At 40.4% G+C, this 19376-nt stretch overlaps 1 protein-coding gene across 6 annotated transcripts in view; it reads right to left on the bottom strand.

Moving 5' to 3' along the window:
* Nucleotides 1-19376, bottom strand: part of slc2a9l2 (solute carrier family 2 member 9, like 2) — a 191068-nt gene that overhangs the window by 90400 nt on the left and 81292 nt on the right. For all 6 annotated transcript variants that reach the window (XM_007897325.2, XM_007897328.2, XM_007897331.2 and 3 more), the window contains exon 7: nt 5003-5135. In XM_007897325.2, coding sequence (XP_007895516.1) covers nt 5003-5135 — 133 coding nt within the window. The remainder of the gene's footprint in view (nt 1-5002; nt 5136-19376) is intronic.

Genomic DNA, 19376 nt, shown 5'->3' with positions numbered 1-19376 from the left:
CTAGGAATAGAAATTTAGGCCACCATAACTTGGTACCCACCCAAATTTCCACTCTAGCCAAGCTACTGTCCAGCACCCCTGAGGCCTGCTCTTCCAAACATGCTAACAATCCAGGCTGGCTAGTCCGTCATCAGAGGTGCTCTAAAACCGTCTGGCTAAGGCACAGGATGATCAAGACCACCATGGAAGATGGAATCGATTGTAATATTTTACTGCCAAGCATTTCAATTTGCAGCCAACACCAACCCAAAGAGATCTTGCTTATCTTTGCCCTCCCTCCCCCAACCCACCCTCCCATTGAGGATAGATGAAAATGAACATAAGAAACTTCCCAGAGCATCATACTCACCAATACATGTGATGAGATATCTGGTTATCTGGCATCAACAACAACTTTCACTTATATAGCGACCTTCATGCAGGTTAGCATCCCAGAACACTTAACATCAGCCCTCGCAATGCTGTACTCTCTGTAATCTCTTCCCTCAGCACAGATTCCCAATGAGTTACTTTGATCTTTTATGATTCTCTAAATAAACTATGGATTGCAATGACACCCATGCCAGTTTGCCATTTCATTGATGATGTCTGGATGAAACCCTTTGGGTGACAGTTTTGACAGATCTTAACAGAGAAAGCTAAGATAAGCGCAGGGTCAGCCTATGCTGATCAGAGGATGATAAACATAACGTGAAATACCCAACTGTGTAAAAACTGTCAGATTGACTGAAGCTTAAAATTGCCTGAGGTGTATCACATTTGTGGATCAAATGCAAGGATTATTATCATCTGTACAAGTAGTACGCATCTCTATGGTCTGATTATTCAATGATCTTTGCCCACAGTACAATAAAGAAAACTAATCAAAGCATTATCAATTACCTATGTACTGGGATCCATTTTTGGATTCAGCCCCTCAATGCGCATGTACTACTGATAATGATGCAATGGCAATGGGAGCTAAAATGAGCTAATAACCTATCTTCTTATTCTTATGTTCTTATGTTCTTATCTGTTAACCATGTTCAAATATAGAATCACCTGTAATTATTTTAATTGGCAGTAAATTGTATAATTTAATACACTTGCATGCATAATAATAGAATAATAATCTTCAATACAGCACCTTTCACATCAGGACGTTGCAAATTACTTCACAGGATAAACTGTGAAGTTCAATAACTGTATTTTGTGGGCAAATGTGAGAGCCAATATGAACAAAGCAATGTGTAATAAACAGCAATGAAGTGAATGAACAATTTTATTTGGGAGATTGTTTGCCAGGACACCAGGAGTCCCTTCTCTTTTCAAATAGTACCATGGGATCCTTAACATCCACCTGAACAGGCAGCCAGGGTCTGTCAACTCATCGACTATGATAATAATTCTTGCGTTTGATAAAGCACCTTATTACATCATTGAGATGTCTCAAAATGCTTTACAGAATTCCACTGTAAAGTATAGTGACTATGCATTTGTAGGCAGCCAATTTGCGCACAGCAATGCTCCACAAACTGCCATGAAGTGAATGACTATTTTTTAATTGGGGGATTGCTGGCCAGGACACAGAAAGAAACTCACTTCTCTTTTCAAATAGTGTATTGGGATCTTTAACATCTTCCTGAACAAGCAGATGGGATCTAATTTTAATATTTCATCCACAGGACAGCACCTCCAACAATGAACACCCCCCCCAAGCACTGCATGGAAATGCCAGCCTAGATTGTGAGTTCAAAATTCTGAGAAAGGGCTTCAATCCATAACCTTTAACTCAGAGGTGAGAGTACAACCAACGGAGCCAGGCTGATATTAATATTAGGATACAAAGAAGATATATTTTTTAAAAAATCAAATAAGATATGTTTAAAAATATTCGTTGTTATAATTGCACCACCACAACGAAACACACAAGTTCCGTGTTTGTGAACATATTGCAAAAATTGAATAAATTCAGTACAATTAGTTAACCAGACTTTCACCTGACTGCAAAATACTGACTTTCTTTTATAACTCAAATATCAAACACACACAAGTTCTATGAATATTTTTGTTCTTTATGTGCTGACTGTATTTTAATACTCTATGATGTTCTGTAAAAGTAACAAAATATATTATTCAAACAAGAGAAATGGATTGATGACAGTTCATTCTAGTGCTTCTCAATTATAATGAAGTATTTTCTGCGGACAATCATCCTTTACCTGCATTTTCCAACATTTCCCATGTTTCTTTCTTGCAGATTCCCTGGTAAAATAAGCAAGAATTTACTATCCTCCCTGTTGTCTTGCCATCTTTGTTTTCTTTCTCAAATCTCATTGCCTCTCTCTTCTCCGTCTCCTACTTTTTAACCTTACCATTTCTCTTTCTTTGTTTCTTCTACTTCTCTTTGCCTCCACCCTCTTTTCCTTTTCGTTTCTCCCTGTCTCCTTTGCTGTTCCTTCTCTTCTCATTTCCTGCTGCCTCTTGCCCCCTTTGACTCTTCCTCACTGACCCTCATTTGTGCCTGGCTTTGTGCCTCCTTCAATCATTGTGTTTTGGTTAAGCCTTCTGATTTGAAACCTGATAAAACTTTAGGCTTGCTTACATTCTGCCTCAGTTGCTCTTTTTAGGCTAGAAGTATTTTTGCCACAGTTTCCTTTTCAATTACCCTTCTGGCCTGCAGGAATGAAACGGATGCTATTGGGGGTATTAAAGGATATGGCACAAAGGGATTGGGCATTAGTATTAAAATATTTGCCAAAATCTAATAAAGTGGTGGAACAGGCTCAATTGGCTGAACAACCTCTACCTGCTCCTGTGTTTCTAATACCACATTGAAGCCCTTTTATCTCTATAAATGCTATTTATTTAAAGCTGGCTTCTAGATTAGAGAAATGACTCATGGGTTGAACTACAAAGGTAGCTTTTTTTTGTAATCCACAGGTAACTTTTTGGAATAATATTCCTTTGTTTGATAAATGTCAAAATCTGTACCTTATAATTTGACTCTGCCATAGCTAGACAATTTTCTTTTAACACTTCAGGAAGAGAACAAAGAGCTACACTATTTTCACTTCTGCCGCACCCACATTATATTATAATACACAGTACATATTATTCTCTCCCATCTCTTCTCCTTTTACCTTCCTGGAGGCGACGACTTGGGTTGAGGTGCAGTCTACAGGGATTAATGGCAGCCTTCCACTATCTCACTATTCCATACACATGATGCTAAAGCAATCAGTGTTGGCAGGATGTTTGATGGTACAGATGTGTGTGTACATGTGTTTGAAGCCTTGGTACAGTACACTGGTGTGAGCTGGCAAGGAGATCCTTGCCTCATCCTGTCGTCCAGGACACTCCATAGTTTGGGATTTAATTTGCTTGTCCTAGAAACAGCTTTAAGTTTCTCCTATTTTATATTGTACCTGCTAAGGTATTTTGAAAATATGTAGTTACATAGAATTATATAAAAGTTACAGCATCAAAACAGGCCTTTCAGCCCAACTAGTCCATTTCGGTCTTCGTATTCTACAGGGGCCTCCATCGCTCCCAATCTCCTCTCGCTATTCCCCTCTCATACCCTTCTATTCCCTTCTTCCTCATGAATGCCTGAGAGTCATATATGCTGGGTGCTATCTCAGGTATTGTAACTTAAAGAAAATTCGGACCTTTTGATGCTAACACCCAACTCATTTGCAGATACTAAAGACACGAGTTTCATTCTATTTCCCTGATAGCGGAAGCTTTTCCAGTAATCAGTCGCCCACCTATTGTATTGTAGAATTGCACTACTTTAAAGAATTGTTAATGACTCCCTAACTGAGAGAGCTAGTTAACACAAAGCAAAGACTGAGGGATGATTTGACAGCTGTTTAGGATTATGAAGGGACACAATAAAACAGCTTTCTCCCCCTGGTGGCCCATCAGTTACAAGAGAACTTAATCTTAAAATGAGAGCAAAACAGGTTAGGACAGGGATAAGGAATATTCATTTCTTCTTACTGAAAACGATAATCTTGTGGATTATACTTAGGTTTTCACCTAACATAGCCAGATATTATTAAATGACCTGCCACATCCTGCTACAAACAGGAGCCATTGTTACTGGCACAGTTCAGTGAATTGAATATTCCTACCATGAATATTTCATTGCATTATGCATTACATTGACAATTCCCCACTACCTACTTTCAGAGCTAAGTATAGTATTGTTCTTGATTAAATTCTCCTACTACACAGAATAAATGAAATAAATGGGGTGTGCTGCAATGTTAGAGGCGCTGTCTTTTGAATGAGATGTTACTGAGAATCTGTCAGCTTGTTTAGGTGAATGCTAAAAATTCCATGGCATTATTTGAAAAGAGAAGAGCTCCCAGTATCATGGTCAATAATCCCCCAATTAAAATTGGTCATTTACTCCACTGCTGATTGTGGGACACTGCTGTGTGCAAATTGAATGCTGTATTTACCCACAAAACACACAGTCACTGCACATTACAGGATATCCTGTGAATCACTTTGAGACATCCACACAACAATTAAAGAAACAAAAAACTAAAATCATCTATTTGAGAAGAGTTTCAATAGTGTTCCCATACCTTGGAACTCAGCTCTTAGAACAGACAGAACTCTGTTTGTACTAGGAGTCTCTCAACTCTGTTCTCATGTCAATGAATTATTACATCTTTTCTACAAAGCTGACAAGACGTTTTCACAATTCTTGCTTTGCCATTTAGTTTGCGATGAATGAACTTATGGTGCCAAGCCAGTATTGTTAAATGCCTTGGGACATCTTCCCGACAAGTAAGGTGCTACGTATATTGATTTATGTAAAAAGATCACAACTGAAGACCTTCCTGTTTGATCAGGCCTACAGTTACCTCCCCTTTCTCCCAGGCTTGGCATTAAACAGCACCATTAAGCGTTCTGAGATGCTACCCTGCGTGAAGGACGCTATAGAAATGCAAGTGGTTGCTGTATGTTGTATTATCAGAACTGAATTGCATTGCTGTGACTTTACCTTTCTGTGCTTTAATATAGTCGTTCTTTTCACACAGCAAATATTTGGGGCTTTCAGGGAGGAAGGGCAGGATAGCGAGTTGCACCAGGGCCGGAACCACATTCATTCCGAACAAGAATGGCCAAGTGGATTCCTTTGGAAAAAGGGAAAACAGAAGCCATGTTACACTGGAGGACTTTATATCCCACTTGCTTCCTTTTCTTCTGTTCGTGAGCACGTGTCATAGAATCCCAAGCCCCACTGTCCTGTGCAAAGAAAGGTCCATTCCAGCACTTGGTGAGTGAAGATAATAATAACACTCTGAAATGAAATGCAATTGATCAAGTGGTTATTGTGAAATATACAAGTAAGCAATGAACAAAGCCCTACAATCAGTGCTGTGTGTCAAACAATCCTAGCAACAGTCACGTACAGTGTATGCTCAACTGCACCAATTGCTGCTCTTGTACAGCTCTCAACGCTTTGTTATTGTGCATATATCTTCCACAACAGGTATCCAGCGAGTGACTTTAATCAGACTGAACTGAGGCTTATCGCCCACATGCTTTGCAGTTGGTTTCACTCTCTGTGTGTGTATATATATATTCTTACTAAAGCACTACCCTCGGAGGATTCTTTCCCTCTTGAATATAAATTGTAATTTCATCCGTATCGTTAATAACTCTGAACCACAGCGGCTCCACAATACAATGCCAGCTTTGTGCATCTCCTTTTAAATGGATGAACTGAAATGAGAGTTGGCTGTTATCAGAAGTCCATGAAAGTGTTCAGGAAATTCAAAGGGGATATAGAAAGCAAAGTAACAGATAGATGACCACGAGCAGAGAAAGGGATCTTTGAGGAAAGGGTTAACCACACAGGAGCCTAAATTGCTATATTTGAACAGATTATCCCCGGGAAAAAAAATAATTAAAAGAACAGATTTCTCAAACTGATGGTAGATCATTGCTGTGTGTCTCTCTCTCTCTCTTGTGACAGCGGGGGCCACTTATTGCACAGCAGCTGCCAAATTCCCAAGGTACAAGATCATAAAAAATGACTGTTGCTTCATGTAGCTCAGCTACCTTTTCATCTCTGGCACATCACCCCAGTCAGTGCTTCCTTGGTAAAGCCACAAAATAACATCAAGGAACATCACATCAATAGTAAATAGATCAGTGGGGGCAGAAATGCCATTTGCGTCCAGACTTACTTTTTTTTATCATTTCAGTGACAGAATTTGGCAAATTGTTGGCTTGGGTCTAACTTCAAAGCCAGTTTTCATTGTTTGCTAAAAGAAATTACAGCTTCAAAATTGAACCTGCGTTTAAGAATTTGACAAATTCTAGACTCTGAAATGTTCCAATAAATAGTCAATCTAGATCCGGTGGAATTTCTACCTCCAGATTGGTATTTGTACAGATCCAAACTCATCATAATGACGATATTTTACTTGTACATTTTGTACACTGAACTACATGTGGAAAGCAAGCAAATTTACTTCAACTTTTTAGCGGAATAAGTGGTGGATGTGGACAGGAACAATACTTTAGAGCTTATATCGAGAGAATAAACTCTGAATGGAGCCCTGTGCACAAAGGCTGTAACTAAGCAATTCAAATCACTAAAGCCAGTGACCTCGATCTCCTCTGAATGCTCCAAGTAATTGAATTGATCCACACAGATGGTTTAGTGGAACAATAATTTTTTCAATATTCCTGCACAGACTGGTGCATTCGCTTTGTGGAAGCTTTAGAAAGCTCCAATAATGATTACCATTTTTGTGCTGCTGGGGTTTTGACACCATGGACTAGAGTGAAAGTTCCTAATAATGGTTGGAGACATTTCAGCTGGCTATAGATTTACTCTATTTTCTCAGTGTTTCAAATCATGCCAACATTCGGCAAATTGTTGAATTCAGTCTTGACTTTGAAGCTCTTAAAAAGAACTTCAATAAAATTGTCTGCAAAATTAAGTCTGCGTTTAGAAACGTGTTAAATGCTGGATGTTCTACAATGATGCATAATTAGAGTGAATGTGAACCCAAGATGAATTTCTACCCAGTGTTGTATCTGGAAAATTAGAGTGTCTGTTTCGTATAATAGATTGACATTCAGACATTCATCAAGCAAGAGTAGATGCACGAACCACAAATGTTCCCATCTAACGTATTAAACCTGGAGATTCTGGTGTTGTTATGTCAGAATTATACAAAGGAATATATTTCTTTGAAGTACAACATTGAAAGGCTAATGTGTTAAATGTTTGTGAGGGTAATAGAATATCATGCATTTTGAGAGTTCAGGAACACTTCAGGCAGGAGGCGGGGCAATTAACTTCAAGCAGGCTTCATCGTGGATGGTTGAACAGGCTGAGCCAAACATCCAAGCTTGAAGCTTGCCCTGAAGGATGTTTTTAAAAGGTTCAGTGATGATGTCTGAGACTAAAATTAGAAACTGAGGAGGCATACAGTGAAATTCACACCCACAGCACGAACAAATGATAAACTTGTACATTTTGTAAAGCATGGAAACAGATTAAGCCTAGCCATTTGATGGGTTCCTCACTGTAATATGTTGAAGGACCTAAAGCACTAACCACAGGATGATTATTCTAGATCTGAACCAGGCTTGAACAGCAATGACCCATTCAGGTTATTTCGGGTTCATTTGCAAATTCATCAACATGTTCAATTCTATTTCATGTCTGCCTTTCCTTTATGGTACAAGGCAGGGCGGCTGCAAAATGGGAGCCGAATGCATGCAACTACACTCCATATCTTTTATTGAGTCAACTATATTGAGACATTTCAATGTGATAAGATCCTAGAAAATTGCAAATTCTTTCTTTCTTCTAGCAAATTAGAAAATACACATTGGGATCCTGGCATAACATGGTTGAAAGGCAGAGATGGAAAGTGTTCTGATCACTCAGAAGTGAGCAACTCTCGTGAGCAAGAGGTGAGCACAGGTATAAGAGGGGGAGAAAGGCGACTGAAAGTTGGAGGACGGGCAGTATGACAGAGGTGGAGGTAGACGGTCCTGGTCAAGCATCGGATGTGAGTAAGGAAGGACAGCTGAGGGTTGCACACTTTTGTGACCCTTATCCTTAGAGCCATTGATTCAAAATTTGACCCTGTGCATGGATTTTAAAAAATCTTAAACTCAATTTTAATTTGGAATCCAGTTTTCTTCATAAGAACTGCGAGGAAACCAGGTTGTACATTTGGCCTGAACTTATGAATTTTCCCAAACTCTGCACAATCTTAAATTTTAAGACAAAATGATCTTATGGTTAAGAACAGGAAAAATCTTCGAGCCCCAGAACAGCACTGGGAAGGTGTCATATGAACGTAACAATTTTGTAAAACTATAAACTCTAAAAGGGTAAGGTGTGTAATGTTTCAGCATGTCTAATGTAGCTAATTGTCCAGCTATACGCTGACCTTTCTCTCTCTCAGACTTTCTGGCAATATGTTAATTCTCTGTAAAGCGCAGGCACTAAATGTCACGGCCCAAGAGAATCAGGACAACTCTGATTATCTCAGAGAAACACTAATTACAAACTGTCTTGTTTTGGTATTGCTTAATTTCTAATGGTAACCATGGCAATGGGTTTTGGGAAAGTTAGCATTGGAAAGTTAGCATCTTAGTCCTGCATTGGTGAGGATCTCCTGCCGAAATCAGGTTGGCCTTGCACAGTGAAAAAGTGGGTCATGTTTACAACCAGCAGCACACCTTACCAATTGCAGTGTGAATCATACTGAACACAACAACAACAAAATTACATTTATAGAGCATCTTTCACGTCGGGAGGACGTCCCAAGGCGCTGGACAGTCAGGGGTCAGGACCTGAGCATGAGAGAGGGATGGGGTAGGGGTGAGGGAAGACAGAGAGGTAGGAGGGTGACTGAAGGCATGATCGAAGAGGAAGATCTTGAGACCGGCCTTGAAGGAGGCAAGGGAGGAAGAGAGGCGAAGGGACTGTGGGATGGAGGTCCAGAGTGTGGGGGCAGAGAGGCTGAAAGCCCAGCCACCAATGGTAGGGCGGGTCTGGCGGGAGATATGGAGCAGGCTGGAGACGACTGAATGGAGGGAGCGGGCAGGTTGGTAGGGAGTTGCCTTAACACAACCAGGAGATGATGGCTTAAAATGAGTGCAACAACAACAACAACAACAAGATTTCATTTATAGAGCGCCTTTCACGTCGGGAGGACGTCCCAAGGTGCTGGACAGTTGGGTCGGGACCCGAGCAGGGGGCAAATGGTCAGGGTGAGGGGAGGGAAGGGAGGGAGCGAGGAGGGGGTAGAGAGTCGAGAGGGGAGCTGAAGGCACGGTCAAACAGAAAGGTCTTGAGACCGGCCTTGAAGGAGGAAAGGGAGGAGGCGGCGAAGGCACTGGGGGATGGAGTTCCAGAGCCTAGGGGCTGAAGGCCCGGCCACCGATGGTTAGCGCAGTTCACATTGTGCAATATAAGCCATTGTGGCAAATGTGAGTTACACCAGTCTCGGTCTGCATGGAACCATCCAAGAGCTTTTTAAACAGTTTTAAAGTGTTCACTGTGCGATAGATCCTTTTAATAACATTAATCAATGAAAACTCTTAATTTGAGCAGTGTGCATAGGGGTCATTGTGTACGTGAACTTCAGTCAGGATTTGTGCTTTGTACAGTTCCAATTTGATGCAATGTGGAACTGTGAGTACAAGTCTACTGCTGGAAGTAAAGTAACTTTGCTACTGACAGTATAAAAGCAGATTTCATAGGATGGGCACCTCTACCCGCTTTAGGATCATAGCTTTTGTGATTACTGTACACCTCACAGTGGTTTCTCTTTCATAATACAGTAATTTGCAATGTGAATTGAAAGCTTTTGGGAATGTTAATGTTCTGTATGTTCCTACATGCATGGCCTGTTACTGCACTGAACAGTGCCTTTACTCACGACTTCATTGGACCAGCTCAAGAAATTCTGTTCATTTTATTTGATAAGGCGCTATATCAAATGCAAGGATTATTATTATATTATTATTTCCAGGGTTTACTTCATTTTTTTTCTTCATTTGAAGTGGGATGGGGATTGTCTTGAAATCAAAGGCTTTAAAATATGGGCATTCATGTTATTTTGTGTGATATTTTAACTTAAATTAACTGGGTTCGATTCCCGGCAGGGCGAAACCTTGGTTTGCTTACTCCACACGCCTGATAAGAATCACTCCAAAAAAACAATAAAGAATTGGTCATTTCAATCCACTGCCACGTTTCGCCCACAAATATAAAGTCAATTCACTGTACAGTATATTCTGTGAAGCGCTGTCAAATGCAAGGATTATTATTATTATTACTATTATTATTAATTGTTTTTGTTTCTGAAACCACTTTGCCCAGCATATCACCAAAACTTGGTACCAAAGGGGAGAGAGGGATGGGGCAAGGTTTGCCCTTTATTGATAGTAGTTAACAAATTTCTATGCGTAAGTGGGATACATGGAGCTTGCAGTCTGGCTTGGATATTGTTAAAGCATGGTGATGTATCAAGACAGTGGTTGATAAAAATAAATACTAGTTAAGGAGCTCTGTGATTCCCAAGTAATGGGCAGAGTCAACAGAGAAGATGCATTGTGAGTCCAAGGGCAGAGCGCAAGTAATTTCCTGGACACTGGGTAGGTACATCACAAGGGGCAGAATTCCGCTTCCCACTTGTAAGGTGATGGAGATTTAGGAAAATAAATCTGAAAGATACAAAAACCTCAAACACCGCAGCCCCCACTCATGTTGATACGATAACTACTTAAATGAGAGTTTGCATGCTTTAGTGTAATATGCAGCCTGTCTAAGTGTGATATAACTGCATCAACCTCTGTAAAAATAAACAAAATGCTTGAATGCAATTAACAAATCTATACATTCTGAATGAAAAATTATAATTCTGCACATCAAGAAGCGAAATGTATCATCCCAACACTTTAGAGACACTTCAGTGTAGCTTTGAAATTCACTTCAGGAAATATTAAAATGTTATCTACAATACAATAAGGCAGTTTTCCGGGGAACAAAAACAATGGGTGGAATAAATCATATCACTAAGTAATTTGTTGAGCTGGATCTTGCGGATGTTTTGTTTGCCTCTCTTCTCATTTTAGGAAGGAAAGGGGGAAAATGATTTAAAAAAAACTGAAGGTTACAGTCTTTAAAGTTATGAGGGGTTTTGATAGTCAATAGGGAGAAATTATTTCTATTGGTCAGTGAGGCATCACAAGAGGTATCTACAGCATTTAATATAAACAGCAAAAGGGAAATTAGGATGATTTTTTTTATGCAGGGTGCTGTTAGGATGTGAAATGCCCTGCCAGGTGTGGTGGTCGAACTAGGATCCATATTGATCATAATCCTTAGCTTTCAATAGGGAACTAAATAGATATCTAAAATTAAATATTTTGCATGGGAATGGGGAAAACGCAAACAATAACGTCTCAGAGTGCTTATGAAGGGAATGGGACTGAATGGATTGCTCTTTCAAAGAGCCAGCACAGATATGATGGGCCAAATGGCTTTCTTCTGTGCTGTACAGTTCTGTGATTCAATAGAGAGCAAGAGAAATGTATTGGTGGTAGTAGATAGGGGATAGGAAGAGAATGCACAGGAAAGCTATCACTATATCATTCACATGCAAGGCTATCCAGATAACATGAGTGATCATTGACAACACGATGTCGCAGATTGGGCAAGTGCTCTCAAGTACTCGAGCAATGTTCAGCAGAGCAGAGCTCAGATTTTGTTGGAAATGCTTTTCAAATGCTTCTATTACTTCCTCCCACAGCTGTGCAAGCAGCTAAAAATGAAGCGCACTGCATTTGATGCGGTATGTTAAATAGTCCGATGATGATCGCAAGCTAAATGACTCACTTGGTCATTAGCGTCATGAGTTAAATGGGCCGACATTTGTCTGTGGCTGATAGTTTGGAAGGTCATACAGATCCCCAATGTTCAATTGGTGATCTTCAAGAATTCTAGAGCTGCATTTGCTAGCAACTCTTTCCTCTCCCTCCCAGAACTGATTTATATCAGAAACTTGTAGGTTTTAACAAGAGCATTGTCATCATAACTGTAAAGTTAGAGTTTATAATCGTAAAATTAGAACTAGACCAGTAAAGTGAAATCAGAAAAACAGAGTTGTGGAAATGTTGAATTCACTGCCACAAAAGGCTGGAAATACCTGACCAATTGAAATGTTTAAGAGGGAGGTAGATGAATGTTTGATAGACAGCGCGGTTGAGAGAGATGATATTTATGTGCAGATTACTCATGATCTAATAATGCGGTGGAGGAGTGAATGGTCTACTCCTTTTCCTATCTTATTATGTGTTCACGAAAACTCTTTGACAAGTTTTTCCATTTGTTGGAAGGCACTTAGCATGATGGAAAAGCATCAAAGCGAATCGCTACATCTCATCTTATCACAGAAACAATTGTGCACGGCTTCTTTTGGTTCCCCACAATAAATATATATGTAAACCTTCTTTAATACTTAAAAACAATTGCCACACCGATTTTATTATCAGTATGGACTGGACGCAGGTGCAAAATAAAATGTACTTAGACAACACATTCAGAGCAGTCAACCGTTATAAACGCTCCATAAAGTAAAAAGAAATTGTGAAGAATGAGCAAACAAATAACATTTGTGAGTATCAGCTCTGCTGGTGTTGTACTGGTCCCAATGAGATCCTAACAACCAGCTGAAAAGCTGCAGTGTCATACATCTGAATGAGTATTAATGCTTATTCCTCCCACTGCTTGTTTGAGTGAGAAGCTTGGCAGCTTGCCACCTAATAACTTCACTGCTGTGAACATTATAGGTTAGGAATGAAAGCCCACTGCCTGCTGCCAACTAAATAATCAGTTGTTATCTGTATATTAAACTTAGAAACCAAATGTTACACAGCAATGAGTGAGAGGTCAGGAAACATGCCACGATGCCTGTGCCAGTGAAATACATAGCAGCCCTCATTTTCTTCCGAGAACCATGTTTACATGTCAATTCCTAGAGCTTTACTCGGTGTGAATATCTACCAGAAGGTAAAGGAATTTCCTTCTAGCATTTAGGCTGGCGCGCCTGACTCATGTAGGAACATGGGAAATGCACAGGATTGGAAAATACCAGTGTGCCCATCTGGCTAGTCCTTGTTTCAACAAAAAACTTGCACTTATATAGCATTCTACATGCCAGATAGCAACCTAGTGAGCCCCACACAGTTCCTATAGGATTCCTTGGTTATTATTCCAAGATCTTCCTAATCCAGTATTTTCTTTGTGTGTAAATGTAATAAAGATTCCAGAAATACTCAATCTCTGATATGACTCCGCCAATTTCTAGGCCAAGTAGTTATCCAGTTATCAATTTTGCACCATCTGCTTCCAACACCTCCCTAGATAGGCAATTCCACACTCTCTTTCTGAAATGATTACATTTGAAATGTCTGTTCACCTTCGTCTCTTCTGAGCTTCATGTTGTTGAATTTGTGACTAAGTCTCAGTGTCCCAGCCGATAAACCCCCAGATGAGACTGATCATGTCTGTTTGTGGGACATTACTGTGCATGAAATTGGCTGCCGGGTTTATGAACTTTTGTGTGGGCAAGTTGGATTTGCCCTGCTCTTTGCAGAGATTGTACTGTTGTACTGTATTCCGAAGTGCTTCACAATACAGTACAATACTACAATTTACATTTATACAGTGCCCTTCACCTTGGGAGGACGCACAAAACTCTACCCCCATCACACCAGTGCTTCCTGGGCTCACACTGGTTCCCAATTTACCAAACAGATCAATTTCAAGACCTCTCACTCATTTTGAAATCCCTCTATGTACCTCCTTACCTATCTGACTGGCTTATCCCCTACTCCACCATCTACTGGCTCCGCTCAGCTGGCTCTGGCCTCCTGTTTGTCCCTCGTCCCCTCTGCTCCTCCATCGGCAGCCATGCTTTCAGCTGTACGCCCCAAAATTCTGTAACTCTCCCCCAATCCCTCCATCTTGCCTACTCCCTCCCCACTTTCAATCCCAGCTAAAGATCTTCCTTTTTGATCATGCTTATGGTCACCTCCCCCTCCCCTATCAAATGTGCAGAGTTAGAGTGCATTCCTCTAAAGGGCAATATGTTAAGAGGGTTTTTCATGCAAGTGAACATTTCTTCAAGCAACAATTAATTGCTCAGTCTTAATGGGACTGTTTGCAAAACTAAGTCTTTCCATTATTTTACATGAAGGGTGCTGTACATATTTAAGTTGTTTTTTTGCTACTCCAAGGAATTCATAGATTTAGAAGATGTTTACATCACAGAAGACCATTTGACACATGCCAGTACCGGTACTAGCTCCACGACTGGAGTTGTCTACTCTGTAATAATCCTTGCATTTGACATACCACATCTTCAAGACGTCTCAAAGTGTTTCACACAATTTTATTCTGAAATGTAGTGACTCTGTATTTGTAAGCAAACACAGTAGCCAATTTGCATACTGCATACTGAAAACAGTAATGAAGTGAATGACCATTTTTTTTATCCTGGTCTGTTGACCTGGAAGGTTAGGAGACTGAGAGAAACTCCCTTCTCTTTCCCATCTCTTAGTGTCATGGGAAAAGCTGAGGAGTCTGGCGAACAGGGCATTGTAATAATCAAGCTTGGACGTGATGAAGGTGTGGATGAGAGTCTTGGAGGTCCAGGTAGGGGTAATGGTGGAGATGAGCGATGTTGCAGAGGTGAGGCAAACCAGAATAAGTGAAGGCTCGTTTGTAGGGTTTGAAGAAGAGTTGGGAGTCAAACAAAATACTGTGTTTCAGTGCAAAAGGCCAAGTGAATAGAAGCTCAGAAGATAGAATGTCATCACAATACTGGCACTACTGGCTCCAGGAAGAAAGAAGAGTGTGAGAAACTCAGACAGATGAGAATACTGTATAACTGGCATTTTTTTGTGGCCCATTTAACTTAGCTATTTTTGCATTTGGAAATTTTTGCGTGAAATTGGATGAGCCACGAACGATAAACAAATTAAACTTTACCTTCATTTTAATGGGATAAGGCAGTCCTGTCCTTAGCGTTTGTGTAGAAATGCAAAGCAAGAGACAGGGCTCTTTCATAATACAAACAGCAGCCGTCAAGTTAAATGGGTTTACAGTACACAACAGTGGTAAACCAGTCAGACTAAAAGGAATTAATATCGATGGAAGAAACATTAGGTTAGTTAGAAATTCAAGCAGGACTGAGAAGTCATTTAAGACGTTTACTAGGAAATATTAATTGTTGAACAAAACATTTATACTGGAGAAAGACCTTGGTGTAGTAACCAAGGTATTCTATAGGACCTGTCCGGAGCTTACTAGGATGCTAGATACGAGAATACAGTAGAGTCCTGTAGCTCAGTGGTTAGAGCACTCGCTTTGCAAGTGAGAGACCTGAGTTCAATTCCAGGCAGAGGGCGAAACCTTGGGCAAGCTTCCTTACTCCACACAGAGCCTAATAATAATCCTTCCAAAACCAAAAACAATAATAAATTGGTCATTTTCAATCTACGGCTGTTTGTGGGACATTGCTGTGCGCAATTGGCTGCCACGTTCGCCCACAAATATACAGTCAATTCACTTTACAGTGTGTTCTGTGAAGCGCTTTGGGACGTCCTCCCGACGTGAAAAGCGCTATATCAAATGCAAGGATTATTATTATTATTATTATGCTATCCTGTGTGTGGGGTGCTATAATAATAACAATAATAATAATCATTGCATTTGATATAGTGCCTTATCATAATCGTCGTGACGTCCCAAAGCATTTCACAGGATATACTGTGAAGTGGATTTGACTGGGTATTTTGAGGGCAAATGAAGCAGACAATTGGCACACAGCAGTGCAGGAATGAGGGTCCAATTTTATTTGGGGGATTGTTGGCCAGAACCCTGGGAGAAACTCCCTTCTCTTTTCGAATAGTGCCATTGGATCTTTAACGTCCACAAAAACAGGTAGATGGGACCTCGCTTTAACGTCTTATCTAAAGGACAGCACCTCCAACAATGCAACCCATGTCAGCTTAAACTGTGTAATTTCAGATTCCTACGTAGAGCTTGAACCCACAACCTTCTGACTCAGAGGTGAGAGTGCTACCACTGAGGCCGACTGACACATGACATATAAGTGCAAGTTGTTGTTGTATTTGAGTCCTCACAACGAAGGCTTATAGCATAAACATTCCATTGGCACAACGGAATTCTTTGACTTCAACAACAACAACAACAACTTGGATTTATATAGCACCCTCCACGCCGGACGGCGCCTCAGAGCGCTTTGCAGTAACAGATCCCGGGGCTGAGCCAGGGCGAGGGGGAGGAAGGTGACCAAAGGTGCGATCGAAGAGAAAGGTCTTTATCAGAGACCTGAAAATAGGAAGAGAGGGAGCGAGGTGAAGGGAATGAGGAAGGAAGTTCCAGAGCCTCGGAGCATAGTGGCTGAAGGCACGGCCAGCAAGGGTGGAGTGCAGGATTCGGGGGACGAGGAGGAGGCCAGACCCGGAGGAACGAAGGCAACGGGCACTGTTTTGAGGAGAGAGGAGGTCAGAGAGGTAGGGAGGTGCAGAGGAGTGGAGGGATTTGAATACAAAGGCGAGGATCTTGAAGACTTCCTCACCATATACTAAGTAACTTAGTAAAAGGAATGATCATTGCAAATGGAAGACAGCAATCGATAGACAGCAGTGAAGAAGCTTTTGATGACTGGTAACATGAGGAGACAGGCTATAAATATTGACAACGTTTGCGAACTGAGTAAATCAAAATTGACAAGGAAGAATGAATGCAGAATGAATTCACTGAGCTGCAGTTACCCCAAGTTTGAGGTCACATTACTGTACTTAGTTCAGTGAATCTTATTTACTGCTGTTTGATGAATTGAAGTGAGATCTCAGAGGTACGCACTGAGACTAGTGTAAAGCGGGCCACTCACAGAAAGTATGGGATTAAATATTGCTGCATAAATTATCAGCGTGCTAGTTAGCCATTAATAATTATAATCCTTGTATTTGATATAGTGCATTTCACATCAGTGGGACATATCCTGTGAAGGCTTTGAGATGTCTCAATGATGTGATAAAGCACTATATCAAATGCAAGGATTATTATTATTATTATCTCAAAGCGCTTCACAGGATTTACTGTAACGTATAGTAACTGCTTTTTTAGAGGAATGTGGAAGCAAATATATGCGCAGCAATGTCCCAGAAATTGCCATGAAGAGAATGTTGAATTCTGGAGTGTCAGCCTAAAAGCTGAGTTCAAAGTCCTGATGTGGGGCTTGAATTCACAACCTTATAATAATAATAATAATAATAATAATAATCCTTGCATTTGATTTAGCGCTTTTCACGTCGGAAGGACATCCCAAAGCGCTTCACAGAACACACTGTAAAGTGAATTGACTGTATATTTGTGGGCGAACGCGGCAGCCAATTGTGCACAGCAATGTCCCACAAACAGTCGTAGATTGAAAATGACCAATTTTATTATTGTTTTGTTTTGGAGGGATTATTATTAGGCGTGTGGAGTAAGGAAACTTGCCCAAGGTTTCGCCCTCTGCCTGGAATTGAACTCAGGTCTTTCACTTGCAAAGCGAGTGCTCTAACCACTGAGCTACAGGACTCACAGGCGAGAGAGCTACTGACTGAGTCAAACTGACTCCCTGTTTTGGATAGGAAGTCTAGATATTAATAGAATAGTGATTGAGTGACTAAGATAATTCAAGTTATCAGGTGAGAACCAAACCGGATGTGAGTTCCGGTTTGGGAAATGAATGAATACTGCATAAAACGCTGGGCTCTAATTTGCAATATTCACAAGTCCGAATGGCTGCTTTAATTGCAACTTTTGAGAAATTCGCAGCTGTCAAATCGGAAATGCCAAGTCGGCAATGTCCAGGCACAAAATCCAGCAACTGAAATAAGGAATAGAGTTTGAGACTGAACACAGTCCAGAGCTTTAAAATACAACAACGACAACAACACAGTTCATACTGCACCCTTCACGCAGATTAGGATCTGAGAGTGCTGGTGCACAGTGGCCGGATTGGACACTGAGTAAGGGAGAAGGGGGAGGGCATTATAGCAGTCAGCCCACAGCTCCAATATACTGCAAAGTTTGGAAAATAGAAGAACGAGAAGAAACGAGTACAACATTAACAAACCTCCAGTGTGACATAATAATAAAATAATAATAATCCTTGTATTTGGTATAGTGCCATATCACGTCGGAAGGACATCTCAAAGAACTTCACAGGAATTGCTGTGAAATTGAATGACTGGGTATTTGTAGGCAAATACAATTGCAGCAGTACAATTGCACATAGCAATGTCCCACAAACAGTCATGAAGCCATTGACCAATTTTATTTTGTGGGATTGTTATTTGGGGTGCCAGTATACCGGGAAAACTCCATTCTCTTTTCGACCAGTGCAATGAGATCTTTAACGGCCACCTGAACAGACAGTCAGAGCCTTGGTTTAACGTCTTATCCGAACTATGGCAAAAGTGACAATGCAACACCCCTCTTGCAGTGCATTGGATGTCATTTTAGACTATGTAAATTTAAATCCTGATGTGGGTTTTACAGCTTACAAGAGATTATATGAGATTTTTTCCCTCTGTGGAGAATGATAAATACATTTCAATTTATAATGAAATGTTCTTAGCAAAAGGATCACTATTATGGTTATTATTATTGTTATTTTCCCTGTCTGTGTTCTTTTGCAGTTGCAAAAACTTTATAAATTAAACATCTGAATAAATATCTGAGAAATGGGCTGAAGATTATAAGGATAATTACAGACATAGCTGACCAAACAAGCAAGGAGTTACCGAAGTGTATAAAATTTTAATTGGAACTGACAAAGTAAACCCAGGTCAAAACTTTTGGAAGCACCAAGGCAGTAGAACAACAGGACACAGGTTTGGAAGTTTTTCCTTTACTCAGTGGGCAATTAACAAGTGGAAAAGATTGGCAGGAGGAGCAGTTGAAGCCAAGACACTGAACTCATTTAAAAAGGAGTTTGATGCTGTGACTGGAGCATGGTAGGGTGGATATTTTGAAAAGACGAGATCAAATGGGCATCTTCTTCATCAACATCAATCTTATAATCTTGTGAAATCCCCTGGTGAACAGTTCTATTGGGGTCATAGAACTGGCACGTGCCAGAGATGAATAATGTAGATTGTATTTTTAGATTGATGCAGAGTTTTCACTCTATCTATGCAGTTCAGGGAGATCAGCGAAATTCCATCTTGACCTGTGGTGATTCATTTGATTTAGGGCATTATATACTTTGGCTGAGGAAAATCATGTGCAAATTATACCCAACGTG

The sequence above is a fragment of the Callorhinchus milii genome, unplaced genomic scaffold (genome assembly GCF_018977255.1).
Source record: "Callorhinchus milii isolate IMCB2004 unplaced genomic scaffold, IMCB_Cmil_1.0 Scaffold1, whole genome shotgun sequence".
NCBI classification, from domain to species: Eukaryota; Metazoa; Chordata; class Chondrichthyes; order Chimaeriformes; family Callorhinchidae; genus Callorhinchus; species Callorhinchus milii.
Note: the sequence above shows the minus strand (reverse complement) of the source record. Positions and strands in the feature narration are given on the sequence as shown.